The sequence below is a fragment of the Lasioglossum baleicum genome, chromosome 3 (genome assembly GCF_051020765.1).
Source record: "Lasioglossum baleicum chromosome 3, iyLasBale1, whole genome shotgun sequence".
NCBI lineage: Eukaryota > Metazoa > Arthropoda > Insecta > Hymenoptera > Halictidae > Lasioglossum > Lasioglossum baleicum.
The window spans coordinates 9573666-9591699 of NC_134931.1; the positions used below are offsets into that span (position 1 = coordinate 9573666).

At 39.1% G+C, this 18034-nt stretch overlaps 1 protein-coding gene across 6 annotated transcripts in view; it reads right to left on the reverse strand.

Moving 5' to 3' along the window:
• Positions 1-18034, reverse strand: part of Tsp5d (Tetraspanin 5D) — a 34576-nt gene that overhangs the window by 13744 nt on the left and 2798 nt on the right. For 3 of the 6 annotated variants that reach the window (XR_013008629.1, XR_013008628.1, XM_076420313.1), the window contains exons 2-4: positions 7584-7701; positions 1748-1939; positions 947-1141 (exon numbers count right to left, since the gene is read on the reverse strand). Coding sequence is in view for 4 of the 6 variants with exons in the window: in XM_076420313.1 (XP_076276428.1) it covers positions 947-1141; positions 1748-1939; positions 7584-7646 (450 nt within the window). In the remaining 2 variants the exon portion in view is untranslated. Of the gene's footprint in view, positions 1-946; positions 1142-1747; positions 1940-7583; positions 7702-9490; positions 9780-18034 lie in introns of those variants that run through there. The other 3 variants (XM_076420316.1, XM_076420315.1, XM_076420317.1) reach the window with 3 other exon arrangements.

Consider the following 18034-nt stretch of genomic DNA (forward strand, 5'->3'; position numbering starts at 1 on the left):
AGAATAAGACAATATTTTTAATGTATAAGAGAAATATCTATAAATGCTCTAATTATATCTCGAGACTAATACTTCTATTTTATAATGAATAAATAAATAAATGCAGAGAATAATAAAACAATGCTACATTTTGTACGATAAGTGTCTGTGAATGTTCCGATTGTGTTCAACGATGACTACATCTGTTGTAGAATGCAATGCGATATTTTCTCGATCATTCATCACTGAAACACAGTGTAAGGAAGCAATGAATGACACTCGTAGACCGATTCACGTCGCACACAGCAGAATGTCCCCTGCCGGATTAAATGCACTTGTGCAGCCGGTGAACGAGTGAATGCACAGTTCCTCCAATTACGCAAGCATCTCGATGTAATGCTGACCATGCATCTGTAATTTATTGTCGCGTGTGTTTTCGTTTACCGCCATTTCTAATTATGGCCACATTGTTCAGGATGTAACGCAATATTGTCGACAAAACGCCTATGCATTTTTCCATCAAATCGATGCTGCAGATTCGTTTAATGGATACCCTCAAAACGAAGGTATCCATTATAGTTGGTGGGAACCTTGAAAGAGAACTATGCAAACGACACGAAAGTATAGAGTAGGAGAAACTAAACCCTTGTTCTTCATTCGCACTATCCGACACACGGCAAAGTATAATTCGCTACATCCGATTACTCTCTCGGAACGCGATACTTAAGCTGTTTAATACTTTAACTAGTTGATGGAAGAAACCGAACACTTCAACCAACTCTTGCGTCTAAAATTCTTGCACACCGGATCCTATTAACTTTATTTTATTCGATTCTAAATAAATTGAATCCGTGCAGTCGCAATTTCAGTCACTGTATCTTTTCTAGAAATGTCTTATGCCAGTTCCCATCTTTATAAGTCACTTATTAACAGATCAGGCACCAATTGACAGCCATAAATTGCTCACCTCCGTGTGTATGTGATCCCAAATGACAGGGATGGTTCCCGGCTCCTTTGTTGTGTTATAGGTGACGTTATAGTGCTTCTCAATGCCGAATAACAGCTCCTGCTTCAAGCTTCTAGACAGGTGTGCCCTGAAGGTGAAGGCTAAAGTGCCGAGCATGAACTCAGCGAGGAACATCAGCATCACCAGGCCGAAATACTGTGGCACAGGAAAAGAGGAATGGGTTGATATGCAAGAAGATTATGAATCATTATCTTGAAAAATTATTATTAATAAAATTATTATTATTTTATCAATAATAACCTTAAAAATCTTACAGTGTTAATTCCACCTCGTTAACCCCTTGCACTATAATATCGTGTCAGACTCGTGATGAAAATTTCGGACACTATTTACATACTAAATATAAAAATGATTAACTTCCTTTAGATCGAAATAAAAGTCTATTTTATTGTTGTCAATGTATAGTTGTTAGATAACATATAGGCATACAATAGACATAGATTTTCTTCTTTTTCTAGGAAATCACGATCGATAAAGAATGTTCGCGGGCTCGGGTTCTAACCACAGTCACCGTAGAATAAATTGTAGTGCAAGGGGTTAACATGATTATAAAAATAAATAAACGTCTATCTGGTTCCTGTGTCTTGCAATTAATACAAACAAGTTTAATTTTGCAGAAAAATCTACATTGATTAAGCATTGACATGTCAGGCACGCCAATGATCATCGATACCAGAGAATCTGAATCCGCAGCGAAGGTGAACCTGCCACGACAACGGAAGAGAACATAACTCTACGAACCGTGATCAGCATGCATCTGGATTGAAACCAGGCACCGCAGCAGCCGAAGAAGGCGATCACGAAGGTCAGGCAACCGGCGGCCAACAGTAAAGAGTCAGCTGACGCGAAACTGTAATACGGCATCAGGGTCATGTAGCCGGAGTATGCCAATCGGAGCCAGAGGCCCGCACCCAAAATTCCGCAAGCGCATAGCTGCAACAGAAGAATTGCACGGGTCAGGAAACGTCGCGGTCTGGAACCGGTCGACCACGCTGTGCGATTTTGCGTGACGGTCGCGGAGGATCGACAGCATTTACTGTTGTTTTTAACTGCTTTATCATTACCGAACGTACGTCAAACCTTCAGGTTTCCTGTCGTTTGCGAAAGCAGTTAAATGATTATCATTGCAATTTGTTACTGGTAAAATATGATTTAAGTTTAAGTTAAAGGGCAAGTTGTGATGTGCAGGTTGTTGAGTTGTTTTTTAATTCATTTTATTCACTCTGAAAATTTTAGACATTTCTTATTGATGATTAGACTGCGGATTTTTATATGTATAAAAAACAAATTGTCTGAGCCTATTGTAAGAGACAGAAATTGAAAGAAAATGACTTTTTTTCGTTTAACAATTTTAATAAGTTGGAGATAGCGTAATAATGTTCTTCAAATCTTCCAATGTCTCCACAATATGGTATCTCATCTATTCATTTTAATTAGAAATGCATAGAATCCGCAGTCTATTGATGATTTTCATAAAATTGGAAAATATGCTGTGTCGTTCGATTATTTTTTAATTCTTCACGAATAATCTTGAGACTTCAAGGTATTTATTGTCATTTGTATTATATACTTCAGCACATATACATATATTGTTCATATTTTGTCAGAAAACATGCACTTCTTTTATGACCTTGAAGTGACCTTATTGTAGATTAAAGAAAATTATCACGAAAGAATTTCTTTTATCTCCTTACTACATCTCCATTTTTTAAAATAAATCCCCCATAATGCTGAGTCTATGTCTCACCCTCGTTACTTATCACAATTTCTAACAAAAATGAATTACAGGGGCTCTCCTAATCAACTCTGAAGCACGTAATTAACTTGGTAAGTAGGGTCCCCTTCTAGTTATCGCTAGTCAAGAGTCTCGGAATCAGGTCAAAGCCAGAAATCAAGCACAAAGGAACGGTAGAAATCGCAATCAGCTTCTCTCGCTCGGTTCAATGATTGCTTTAATCTGCTGTCGTCTCGTACTATCTGATGGCAAATTGCTAAACCGCAGATCTCCTGGAGAGGTCAATATCCCTTCTAATCTCTCTGTCAACTGAGATGTCTCAGGTTCTCCTGGAGAGACCCACAATGTTCCATTGATCACGATAGTTTCCCCTGAAACTGTAGCCAGCGACCGCGAGAAACGAAAAGACTCGGAAACGTGTAAATCGAGCCTTCATTTCTAACAACTGAAAAATATCAACGTGTACATTGTGTACAATCAGTCACGTAATTGATGGCACATGCTTTAACTAAACGACTTCAGTTTTTCTGTCAGAACAAATTAGTTTATTACGAAAAAACCAGTAAAAACTGTTGTAAAAAGCAACTTGTACTATTACGCACTGGTTGATGGCAAATTGTTGAACTGCAGATCTCCTCGAAAGGTCAACGACCCTTGAAAATAGTAAAAGTTGCTTTTTACAATTTATTTACTATTTTTTTCGTAATTCATAACAAAAAACTGAAGTCGTTTGGTCCATTTACAAAAAAGTTATTCTAATTCAAATAGAAATGAGTAACCTCCACGTTTCAGTTTAAAAAATGGACGCCCATTGGTCTCGCGTTGACTCGATTTTATGTTTCAGTGCTTGACAACGTGGTTCCCGCGTTGACGACCCACTTTTTACCGATTACACAGCCGCTGAATAATCGAGATTCCCAGCGCACACGGAAACCGTCGAACACATTGGTACACGAGCATTTCTTTTGACCATCGTGCATTGCATTATTCAACGAACGTGCTAGACTGTTGCTCTGGACATGGAGACCAATTGCTGCAGTGGAAAACTAACGGAAAAGTAACTGGATAATTATTTTGGTGAACGAAAGGTCTTCTTTTGTTCCATAAGTGTATTCAAAATCAGGCTCTACTGTATTGAATTAATCCTTTGTAGACGAGGAAGAAACAAATTTTTATTTGGTTCTAGTGCCTTGTATTTGATGTAGAAAATTTATATTTTTCATAAAGATTACACCCTTTAAAGCCATACATTTTTCTCTAACAATCTTTAGCTTCATCTACACCTTATAATCATTGTCTCATTCGTACCACATTTCTATCGACTCTGTCACCAAAAAATAAAGCTAGCACCTCTCTATCAACTCTATCACCAATCAATAAAGCTACTTGTTCCCTATCAACTCTTTCACGATGTAACTCCACAAAACAATCAGCTAACAAAAGCTAGAAAAACTACAACACCAGGTACATAGGTGGTTCACGAACAACTTTGTCAACTCGATGGCATGGCAGTGCGAAGCGCCTCAAGACCTCACAGGAACAGTCGCTAGCAGATAAGACAGCGGGTAATCAACTGTCAGGCGCAAAGAGGCCGCCGCGCCGCGAGGAATATTGACCCTAGACAAGCGGACACTGTTACACACCGAGTGTAAATTAGCATCTTTGTGGTGTAACGGCGGGTTATCCGATCCGGTCGGACTAGTTCGAACCCAATATATGCGTCGACAGCGGAATCACCTGGAAGCACGGTGCTCGACCGACCCAATAGCGATTGCTACGCTGCTGGTGCACCGATTTTATCAACGGGCACAATCGGCCGCACTCTGAATGAACGTCGATCGACTGATCAAACGATGCTCGATTTACGCCGCTCGTGAAATGAGTACCGTTAAGGATCTCGACGGGATAACGGCCGCGGGAACACGACGTTGACTTCCTTTGATTAGTGGCTGGTCCCGTGTCGCGTGAAATTGCATACATGTAATCGTCATCGATCATGGTCGCCACTGTGTAATTAAGGGCGTGTAGTGTTTAGCGAGGAATTTGGAAAATTATATGGAAGATTAATGGCGGACCGGTTTGAGGTGGAACGAGTGGCCCTTTTGAGATGAATACTTGAGATTCAATATTCAAACTGAATATAATTTTGAATATACCGTTAGATCGTTGTATACAAAATGTTCGATTGTTGAAAGTGACATTAAATAAGCATAACGTTTTGAAAATCAGACATTTTCTGACAGGAATCTAACAGAAACATATGTAGTTTACAGGCAAACTACTGTAAGAATATAGCATAAAAATAATTTTCAAGATATACTACTTGTAATTCCTGGCATACGTTAAAAGTATTCACAAAACTTGATATTCTTCCTCAGAGGCCGGAACATGTTACATCTCATTATCATCGAAATAAAACACAATTAAAGCAGTTGGCAGCTATAAATGTCAACTAGTGTTACAAAAGACTAATTCAGACTATTCGTCTGCCTACATAATTACATCGTACTTACAGAACCACGATAAGGGAAACTGTGCATCTAATAAGCATGTTAACAATGAAAGAACAATTCATTATACTTCGATACTAATTGTTTGTAGTCTCCAAGTAACCAAAGAAACGAGTCTCTCAAGTCATTTTTCAGCTATGACTCCTCTTCTTCAGAATGCAAACGAGTGCCAATAAATTCCAAGATACAGAGCGAAGAAACTAATAAAAGAGTCGAGTCGTCTCGACGATTTTGTGAGCTATAATCCCTCGGTTTTAAGATGCAAACGAACGTCGATAAATTGTAAGACATAGTGCGAGAAATTCAACCTAAAACACTAGTCTTTTGGACTATTTTGTCTACAATCCTCCATTCTCAAACAAGCGGCAATCATTTTTAAGACCCAGGGCGAAGAAAGTAACAAAAGAAACGAAACTTTTCGACCATTTTGTTAGGTATAATCCATTGTTCTCAAAACGCGGACGGGTGCCGATAAATTGCAAGACATAGTGCAAAAAATGCAACCTAAAACCCGAGTCTTTTCGACTATATTGTCTACAATCCTCCAATCTCAAACGAGTGCCAATAAATCGCAAGACAGGGTACGAAAAAAGGCAACGTCAGAAATGAGTCTTCTACGAGTGCCAAAAAATCGCACATCCCACAACGAAGAAACGAGTCTTTCGGGCGATTTTGTCCGCGACTCCTCGTCCTCGAAACACAGAGAGGCGATAAATCGCGCGAAGAAAGGCACCAGGCGAGGACAAGTGTACCTGTTGAAGTCTGGACAAGGAAAAGTCACTTTGTAATCGTGTAGGAGCGTTCGCGAACATGTACGAGTCGCGTCTTCGCCGGTACCGTAAGTTCGTAGCTCATAGAGCACGGTTCAACGTCCTATTTAAGCGTTGCACGCGGCGGAGACGGTCGATTTCAAGTGGAACAATAAATTCGAGAAGAGAGACGCTGGAATGCGTCGGGAATGACAATATGCTCGTCGATTTAAATCGAGCGTGCGTGGGCTCCGTTCGTGCTGATCAACGTCTTCTTCTCTCATACGAGACCGAGATTGCAAGCTCGACAAGAAGTAGAAGAAGAAGAAAAAAAAAAGATCAACTCGATTGTTCCTTGCAATCGCTCTTCGAGAAACCGTGACTGTTTTATGAGGCACGGAGCGCGTGTTTTCGATCCGCGTGCACCGTCAGCAGAATCCCGAGTATACATATTTATTTTTAACCGGTTAGAAAGACGCTTTTATGGACGATGATAGTATTAACGGTAACGCGCGCTACCACTACGGAAAAACTCGCTTCGAACTAGCTAATAGTCTTACAAACGTAGCTATTCATAAGTGGTGATCGCAACAGGTTTCAAGGAAACATTGCGCGTTTATGAACCGTGCAGAAAATACGGCTTTATGCTGTCCTGGAGAGAAGATATGCGAGAGATGCTGTAACGAACGCGAAACCGTAAAAATGTAACTGTAGACGCTTATCTTACGCTTTATGGGATCGGGGATTAGACGTGCGGGCTGCGGGCGGAGCCGCCATCTTTACGCTACGCTGGTTAATTTGATTTTACTGCGTTTGAACGTTCATTTCTATATTTTCCGCACGTTTGTAAAGCGGTGAATTTGTTTCGTTATTATTGTAGGTGTGTCAGGACACATTTACATGCGTAAATATTAGGGCTGCAGCTGCTCTACAAAAGTTTAAAGTAATTCTTGAATGATCTCGATCCTAATAATAAAAAGCAAAATTGTTTGTAAACTATCTGGTTATAAAATAGAAACGTTATAAGTCGAAGCGATTGTTATAGCTGAATGTCCAAGAATGAGGATTACATACCACAAACACAATTTTTTCCTGATTGTGTAATAAAATGAAGACTTCGTGAGGTGTTCGTATAATTTTCATTCGCACATGTTTTGATGACACTTCAGACGATATTGTGTAAAATGCTAGCAGGTGGATATTACGTTACGCATGCTGAAATTATTGCTTTTAAATGCCAATGAAATCATAAAATATTCCATATTGAATTTTCCCAAAGGATTACAGGTCGACTGAGCATGGTTTAAAGTTTCTAATATACGTATTTTCTATGAACTTGCAAATAATTATGAATGCAAAGAGGAATGAAAAAGAAAGCTAGAACGAGGAAAAAGTTCAGCATATCAATTACAAAGTCAATTACAAAGTCAACGTGTTAAATTAGATGTCGATAATATTTGTTGCCATGCATGTTCTCATGCATTTAAAAACTGTATAAATACCAGAAATGCATAAAGGACCAGAGTCTACTAATAAATAGGTAGCACTGCAGTGTTTCCAAGCAAATTGCGAATGTAACGTACCCAAATGAGAACGTTGAGGGAGCAGAAGACGTGCCTGATGCACGTGTATCCTGTGCGGCCCATGGCTCGTTCCTTCGGCCGATCCTCGCAGCAAAGGGACTGGCAGTGTTTCCTGGAACTACCGGAAGTGCAACATTGTAATTCCCTTCTTGCAACCATACTTTCAAAGCAATTTTCCACCGCGTGGTCCCGCGGCGATTTTAATTGTCCATCGGGTTACCAATTATTTCAGCTCGTTACGCGTGGTACGCGTCAAGAAAATGGTCTAACGTGATCTAAACTTTATTTCTAACTATCAATCAACTCTTGAAGAGCGTGATAGATTATAGGATGATCTTGACTTGGCCGACGCAGTCAAGGAGAAAGAAAATCGCGTGCGAACTGCGCGTCGCGCCAAATTACCAAGAAACGCGTTGACCACCGACGAAATTGGACAGAATAAGATGAACAGCGGCAGAAGGAGAAGGAGAGGTAGTAGAAGATGAAAAGAAGAAGAGAGCAGAGCCAGAAGAAGATGAAGATTAAGCGGCACGGAACCGACGACGGGCACGCGACGATTACGTATTCCGCTCGAGCGTGCTGCCTTGAGCGAGCGAAGCCCGCGATTATTTCATTCCGACTTCGTCTCGTTACCGATTCACGGAACCACGGTAAACATAACTATGATCACAGGTGTGCGGATGAATATTAACGCGGTGGCAAACGGTGACGGATTGGCTGACAAACCTATTTGTGGGACAACGCGTGGCCACCCGCGCGGTGCTCACTTCGGAAGAAGACGAAATTTATTGGCAACGCATCAGAATCTATAAAAATCGTTATTTAAATTTATAGACTGAAATTATGTACGGATAAACATCATGTGAGATCACTAGACTGCGCATCTCTATGCAGAACAAAAATATTCGAAATCAATTGTGTGAGACAGAAGATAGATGAAAATTGTTCTGATATCTTCGTAGTTTTTATTTCATCTATTCACGATTGTCTAGAGATCCAGAGACCTCTGATTTGATTTTTCCAAAAGAACATTTTTAAGTGAGACACATGATGTAGGTATCTCCTTTAGAAAAATTGTTCTTAGTAAACCGAAGATTTAAAAACAACGAGAACATTGAAAGAATTAGAAGATGCCGCACTTCTTCAAGTTACTAAAATCCCTAAGTGAAGAAGTATGAACATGTTTATCAGATTCGTAACTCCTGTAATTAATGCAGACAATTTTTATCTTGCAGGAAAATCTGCAGTGTGTAATAATTAGAGAATTGTAAAGCAACGTCTGACACAACGTGGTGAGTAGAAAAATATATGAAAATCGCTAAAAAGACGTACAGAATATAATTGCTGATTACGTACACATAATTCTTGTATAACACTCCATCTTTATACTAATTGTAAAACGTATTGTTAGCTGTGTCATAGTTGGAGAATTGAAGAAAAATCTGCTGGAAGTGATGCATAGTCTGAATGTGTATTTTTTAATGTTGCCAAACTAATTTTAATAAACCAAACTAACCATAGTATGAATATTATTCGTACAAACTTCGCCAAAAAATAGCAACTTCTATTACTTTTTTTAAAAAGGAACCTAGCTAAATATAAAATGAACATTCTTCTTGCGACCTTCACGCAAAAATAGCAAACTTTCCTTTACAAAAGGACTAAAATAAACATTCGTCTAGAGTCTTCATCCAAGAAAAGAGTAAATTTCTATTACAGTTTTTAAAACAGAAATGAAACGAACATAACACAATCATGTTTTTTACTATCACCACAGGAAAATGCCACACTCTTGTTCCTCTATATCCCTGTATCTTAAACAAGAAACAAGATCCACTCATCACAGAAGAAGACCACTACATGTTTTTAAACTCAACTACAGCTTATAATTAACGAAGCTTAATCACCTGCATTTAATTAGTTAAGCTAACCCAACACGATCTTCATCGAACTTGATTTTTCCGTTGACTTTCCGATTTCTTAGGAACTTACAGATCAACTTTTCAGCGAGATGGCTCCCATTTTGGTAGGAAAAGAGCAGTGGCGCGAGGCTCAACTTTCCGGCGCGCAAACTCGTCGATCCGCTCGTACCGGTTGACTGATCGAGCGATCGAGCGATCCTCGCCGGTCGAGGATCCGTTCCGGTGTGCTCGGAAACCGGGTCGACGCGATTGGCTCCCTGGCCCCATCTGGGCCTTCTAGGTCCCCTAACGGGATACGCAAGCTGATAGAGGGGCCTCTCACCTATACGAGATCCCGATCACGATCATGATCGCGTGGGTCCTCGCTTCAAGGTGGAGGAGAATCGCCGACGGGACTATTCGCTAGCTCGTCACTTTCCTACGAACGCATGCTGAGACCTGAGGGAGGCCTCAAGGCCGCAGGAAATCTCGAAGCATGTTTTCCTCTCAAAAGAATTGCATTTTATCTGACATCGCGATCCACAATGGCCCCCAATGATCCGCAATATTAATTTAACGACGCGTTGAATTTTAGCGAAAGAGTCCTAAATGACTGGTTTCAAAATTTTTATTTTGTGATTTTGTAACACTTTGGATTACAACGTATCAATTCTTTTACCAAACTCGAATATTTTAGAATGAATCATTTTCTAATGGTTCATTATTGATTCCGCGAAATCCTGATTTAGGATCACTATCTGACGACTCTGTGGCCGTTCTTTCGAGATCGACGCGTATTTTTAATTCGCCAACTGATCTATCGAGCACTCGAGAGGTTTCTGATGATCTCTGGATCCTCCTGGACATCACTGTTGCTTTTCTATTTTTAACATGCCAGACCAGTTCTCACAATTCTTATTATAGTAAATAATATAAGAAGCATAAATAAAGTAGGACTGCAATTTCAAAAGAAGTAGTATATAATTCCTAGGAAATGTGGGGTAATGTTCTGTTGTGTCAGAGTACACTAGAAATGTTTACACCGTCAGTTTGCACATATGAAAAATTGAATCCATTCCTTTCGATTTTATTACACGGTACCGTTCCTGTATGATTAGCTGCGCGTTTCAAAACCGCGGAAAATGACGGCTCTCTGAACCGTCAAAAGTCATCGTTACAGTCGACTGATCACGATAATCGCGTCACGTTTCTTAGTTCGTGTCGACGTCGTCTCACCTGTGCAAAGAAATTCGTCCTCGTGACGCCACTAAACTCGCAATTCGCGCCTTCTGCTGACTGGAGTGAAAAACTCCATGCATTTACAATATCTGCGAATTCGTGAAATGAAGAAAATTGCTCCCCTGTTAATACTTTCTAGAATATTTCACGATTTCTTGAAACAGGCAGCTGTTCACAGCGCTGTTGTGATTTCGCGAGTGTTTTTACGAAAAACAAACAATGAAAAAATTACTGGTTTTTAGTCATTTTAATCGATAGAACAATAGTTTATTTATTAAACAGAAGAAACCATCAGATTTTAATAAATCTAGAGACAAAAGATGGAGTCTGTACACTCTTCTCGCACACTGCACAGTAAACAAAAATGGACCGTTTATTCATATTTATTATAGTTAGAGTGAATAGGGCAACAGCTTATTTTCTAAACAAAAGAACCCAGCACTTTTTATTAAATCCATAGATAGAAGATGGAGTCTGTGAACTCTTCGCACGCTACGCTCCACAAAACTTAATGATCCTTTTTATCTATCTTTTATTCAAATCGTTCCTTTCTCCGCCTTTCGTAAAATAATCAGTGAAAATAAAAATTAGCATAATGAATTTCACAGTCTATTGATGACATCTGGTTCAAGCAAAAAGCTTTGAATAAATTAGTTCAGTTTCACGCGACGAATGCACTTCGTTCCCGAGATTAGAGGGTACGATAGTATCTGAACAGTGAGGCTAGAAGTTCTCAGAGGCTGGTTGACAATTCAGTGAAACCGTTGATCCTAATTACGTGGGGATCCTCGCGCGATCTAACAGCGAGTGGAGTCCGCTAAAAGGAAGATGGAGGCCCGGATTCTAATGAGAACGAGCCACGATGCACCGAGAGTAAAATCACAGCGGATATCTTTTATTCAGCGGATCGACCAGCGCCAACCGATCCATTATTTACACGTGCGCATGATGTTTAATGCATGAAAAAAGTGTGTCGAACACGCCGACACTGTTTACAGAGATTCCCATTGAAGATACCATGACCGTGCACCATGGATTCCATCGCCGGGCCTTTACAATTCTAAAAAGACACGCCGCGTTATCCGTGAAACTCACTGCTATTCTTAACGCTGTCACGTGGAGCTTATAGATTGCAGTTTGGTAGTGCTTTATATCTCTTCCAATCACATAGGATAAATAAAAAAATAATGAAACAAATTTTTTTAATAGATCTTTGTTCCATTGAGAACACCCTCGAACAAAATTTATTTTCTCTTTTGCGTTTCGGTAACTATTTCTATAGAGTTTTCACATGGATTCGAATATTTTTTTACGGTTACTTCAGACACTTAATTTTACAAATAGAAAAAATGGCATCTTAAAAGCATTAACCCTCTTTAATTATTGTTTAAACATGTGTAAATGTATACATATAATATTTTGTTTGGGAGAGTCTACCGAATCACACACACACACACATGCTAAGAAAGAATCAATCATGTAGTATATTCTCTGGTAGAAGCAGGAAAAATTCTTAAAGCCGATAAATCTGACGTTGTTCAAAATAAAATTTCTCAAACCCCGACGATGTTGAAGAAGAACGTTTTTCGGATTTTCTGAATTGTATAATAAGTAGCTACATTTCATTTAATGTTATCATATTATTATTGGATAAAACGACAAATTTATTCAATTTTGATAAATATTTTTTGCCTTACACGATGCACAACAATGCACTCCGCGTACTTGAATAAAAGCGCGAACACAGTATAGAAGTATAATACTGTACTGTACTATACTATACTATACTATACAGTATACTAATACTATACTGTACCAAGAATGAAGTTTTCTTGGAGATTCCTCAGCGTCTCATCTCGATCCAACTGTTATCAGGCCAATATTGATTCGCCTTATCACAGCACCAAATACAATTTTTCGCTTAACGAAATCATATTCGTGAGTCACAGAAAATTATCAATCTCTGGGGTAAGTATTGGGTTGGAATGAAAGTTCGTAGCGTTTATTCTTCCATTCTGTTCTATTACTTTTTGCCATTTTCGAGGTAACTTCCCGTGTTCTCTTCGATTCTTAATTTGAAAACGTTACGAACTTTCTTTCCAACCCAATAAGCAACATCGCGCCGTGCATCGACCACAATAATGCTCACAGACGTTCCACGATAACGAACCGAGAGCTATATCAGCTTCTTGACCCTTTCTCTCTCTCGCGAAATAAGCACGTCGAATCCGATTTTTACAAGACAATCCAGCCTTCAATTACCGTGAATTATCGATAACTTTATCGACTTTACCTATAGCCTTTGTCGGTCATCTCATTTTCCGTTTGCTTTTCTTGCAGGAATGAATTGGTGAATTTCTGTTATCGCACTGTACTCTTCATCTTTATTTCGAGTTCATTTGCACGTATTTTGAAACAACATACTAGGCGGAATAAATTAGAATATTTTTATGCCGTCTAATATGTATGTATACGATCTTTTGGTTTGCGACGTCATTACACGTACTGCATCGATCCTAAAAAGATTGCCAACTCATCGTTTTCAGGAAATCTTTATTTTGTCCATATGACAAATTAACTCGTGTAACCTAGCAATGCAGCATTCAAAACTTTCTTATGGGGAGTGACCATTTTTTCAGTCACTCCTCATAAGAAATAAGTAACCAATTTACCCATCGAGTTGAAATTTGGTGTGAATTTACTACTAAGGATAACAGATATTTTAGCGGAAGATTTTTTCAAGATTCATTCTGCAACCAATTGCCAGCTTCATCTAGGTTGATTGTAACCGTGCAAAATGGTCCACATAGAGACATTTAGTGATAGGGTTATATAATTTTTACTATTCGAGATTCCAAGATTCCCTTCGGCTAAAATGCACGTCCAAGATGGAACTAGATGCTCGACAAATTTAAAATTGACAGCTGCAGGCGAGGTGAAACATGGCCACTGCCTCAACCGATCTCTCTTTCCCAGTTTACCCCCAGCCTGTTTCCGCAGAGAAATTCTGTTAGGTCCATAAAGAATGAACAATTTGTAGATCGTTCTTCGCGAAGAGGAAGTGTCATCTGTTCTGGTATTGATTAGACGATCAGATTCCAGTACAGGTGGCCGACAAGTCGCGCGAGATTCTCGTCAGGGATTCGCGTAGCAGGGTTAATCGTACTTGAAATCAATTCGGTAGAGGCGAGCGAAATGGAACCGCAAACGCGGTGGCTAATGAACGGCGAAAAGAGTGCGAGGGGGCGTAGACACGGTCCCCCTTGCCACGACTTCCTGCCAATTGCGGACAATTTGCGATCATCTATGATCTCCCCGCTCGTCTCGCCTCGGTGTGGACGTGGCTTAAACGTAAGAGTTTAACGCGGCACACTTCTTTTTCTCTTTCTCCCCCTATCTATGTGTCTCTATCTCTATCTCTATCTCTTTTTCTCACTTTACGCGTCGCTCTTTCTAGCTTTATAGTACGTGTCATCGACAGCCGTGCATTAGCGCGTCCTATGCGCCCAACTTCCCACGTGACGTAACCGAGGAAAGGAACAACCATAAGCACCGGGTTTCCAGCTCGTCTCTCTGGACTGTTACTCTTTCCAAGGCAATTTCAACGATCGTGATCAAGTCGCTTGCATGAAAATCTGCAGATTTCACTTGGAAACCGATCGGTGAAAGCCTTTTCTTTTCGAACTTTGCGGTTCAACTGACGCTTTTATGGTCTTTCAGTTTGCAGAAAGTAAGTCGATTGTGTTTAAGGTACGTTATTCATTTATAGCACGAACTGTACCGAAATTAATTTATTGTATGAGCTTGCCGGTTCGCCTTCATGGTGTTTGAGCTCGCAGAGAGAGTAACACACTTATGTGTCATTTTCATGAACGAGCACGTTTCATTTTGGCTCATTTAACAGCGTGCATTTGTTAGTACACGATTTAATTAGCAGAACGTACCAAAAAATGCACACAAATTTCGGCACAGATTGTTACAGTACAATTGTTCACTTGCCTCGCCAAACACAATTCAAAAAGGTTACCATCCATTCCACTGTAAACTAGGCTAGACCAACTCTTATTAACACCTCAACAGAATCGGTCCGAGAATGGCCAATTAAACCGCGCAGAAACTTTTCCCAATTCAGTGCAGATGCTCGTTAAAGCACAGCCTACACAATGCGCGCTCTTGCATAATACATAAGAGAACCGATAGCGTGGGTAAACATGTCAATAAACGTGGTTACCCACATTTCACAACGAGAGACTACAGTTAATCATCTCCGCAAATCCAATTGTTCCGCGATGAGCCTTGTGCATGAATATTCGCGGTTTTTATGGCTCGTAGTACAACAATGAAATTGTATCAGGTTGTTAACTTAATTTTAATATAGTGCTGAAACTTTAACGATGTCTGGTGAACGCTGTTGATCAATTATTATTAGACTGCGGATTTCTACGCTGAATAAAAGTCATCTGCATTGATTACAGGACACAGACGCTGCACAGATATTCATTTATGGATAAGGATGTCACGCGATTCTACATTTATTTTGATGAAAATACTACAACATTTTTTAATTCTTTAACACTAAACCTACCACTGTCGGTCAAATATTTGGTGTTATATTTTTAATTTTACAATTATTGAAATTATGAAGTGAAATAATGAATAAGTTCTTTTATTCAAGCACATATTGCGATCAAAATTGCACGAAATCAAAATAAATAGAGCCTTATCATTTTTGTCAGCTAAAACATTTCAATTGTTTTTGGTGCTCGGTCTAGTGTTAAATGTTTAGTTAAATATTTAGTGCTAAATAAAATTCGCAATCTGCGTGTAATGTAAATGTTCGTGGTTGTTAAGGATGAACTTGTTGAGTTGGCAAAAGAAGATCGTCCACGGATCTTGGTGAGTTTCGAATCCTTCGTGCGCAATTATCCATCACGAAGCGTAATCATCGAATTGTCGATGGCAAAGAGGGTCGCCGTAGGAAAATGCAGCGCGTCAATTGCACCAGGGCGAAAGGATCTGAGGGCAAAGAGGGAGAGCACAGCGTCATAATTCCTAATTTATTACAATGCGCTCGTTAATCGTGAGACGATATGCGGCAGCGTGTGCTTATACTCCCACGTGACGGAAAAGATGATCGAACAAAGGGCCGTGTATGCACATTGGCGCCGTGATTTCGTATCTCTCAATACCAGGCAACCTGCACGTGATTTGACTCTCTTATACCAGATTATGACCGATCCATAGATTTTCATCTACTCAACCCATTGCTTTATACTGTACTTTGCGATTTTCGTATTGTCAGTCATTATTTCATTGTTAAACGACTTGTTAAAGACCTCAGACTTAGCTGCAATATCACATTAGAAAATTTAGAGTCACTCTGATTTTCAGAAAAATTTTCTTTAGATATGTCGGATACATTCATAATTTGTATTAATAATGTCCATATGAGAGTTTTTATGCTTTGTGTATGGAAAGTACACGAATTTGCTGCAATTTAAATTTGTTAAATTAATTTTGTAGATGGGAAAGGATTGGGTCTTGCATGTCGTTCAATATATAATAATACTGTAGATTTTAAACAGTTTAAACGAAGCTAACATTTTTATGACTTTATCCATTTTTGAATGATCGAAAAATGGATTTTACAGTTATATAAACAAGTTGAATTTTTCTTGTGAACAGTAATGGATTCTTCTATATCGTTCATTATTATTTTGTAATTTTATAAACGATTTTCGCAGTTAACATTTTTACTATTTTACTAATATAAATGAACGAAAAATGAAGGGATTTGCGATTACTAGACTGCGGATCTTTATGCAATTATGGCTTTTGAAAATTTTCAACAACTGCTAAGATATAAAATACGATAGAATTCAGTACGATTTTCAGTTATTTCAGATCTACAAAGGGTACTACCACGGAAAATAAGATTTTATTTGATTCGAGTTTCTCTCTTATAATACGTCTACAAAAATTGCAAACTGATGACTTGATGCAACTTAAACAGTAAAAGATTCTTGCACGAGGTTCGCTACTATACTACGGCTGTTTGAACTGCATAGATTATGTTCAATTATGTTCAATAGTATGTACGGAAATGCATGATTGAACTTGAATGTGTTTTTTAAGGTACAAAATATTCGAAATGAACGAAACAATTGTCTACCACAACGGATATATCCGTTCTCTCCACTTAAGAGGTTAACAAGCGTGTATCTATTTCTGCCAATTCACACAGTGATTTCACGCTATCGACCAGTAATGTGTACAGTTTCGTTTTATACATAGAAAATACAAGATTGAAGCATCACATGCTTTCTTCGCTTTCCACGTGTCTGAATTGAATCGATGCAAAATGGTTTCTATCGCCCCGGGGTGTAAAGTTTCGACAATTTCGAGAGGAAGAGATTTCCCACGAGCACGGAAGAAAGCGGAAGATAGTAGCAGGTATCAGCAGAAAAATTCAGTCTGACGATTGTTCCCCGAGGAGAAGCTGCATGGGAAGAGAAATCGACGTTCGGCCGGTTCGCACAATCAATTTCCTCGACGTCGCGATCGCGCCGCGGATTATCGCAGCGGCCCGCTGCGACATTTAATTAACGTGCCTAATCCCCATCGCGAGGGGAGGATTACGGTCCTTGATCCAGAAACCTGTTCCAATCGACGATCATTAAACCACTTGCTCCCCACAGCGGGGCCAGTAACACGTGTAAACAGCCGGCACTTTTAAATTGAGTTCACCATGGAAAATAACTTCATTATTGTTTAGAATCCTTTGTACTGTACAAATCGATTTTAGAGTTTGATACAGGACGCGCGTCGCGTCGTCCACGCGTCGCATGAGAATGGGTCTGTCAAAATTTTTAGCCATTTGTTTGATGATATACATATACCTAAAGAAATAGTTGAATAATTCGTCATGGATGCTTTACAATCTCAATAATCGTGAATTAAAAATATTAGAAATATATCTAAAAATTCATTATTATTAGAGATTGAGTGACTTCAATGACTTCAAATGTGAGCGCAACTATTTGTACCTGTTAGTTTGATGAATTGATGATATATACCCAAAGAAATAATAGAATAATTCCTCATGGATTTATCTTTATAATCTCAATAATCGTGAATTAAAAATATTAGAAATATTTCTTGAAATCCATTATTATTAGAAATTCAGTGACTGTTAGAGGTTGGACATAATGCAATGACTATCCAGAACCAATAGTACCTTGATGCAATGATAAACCGGTGTCCAGCAAAATAAGAAGATCAGTTCCAAGAAGACCTGATCGCGCTATAATT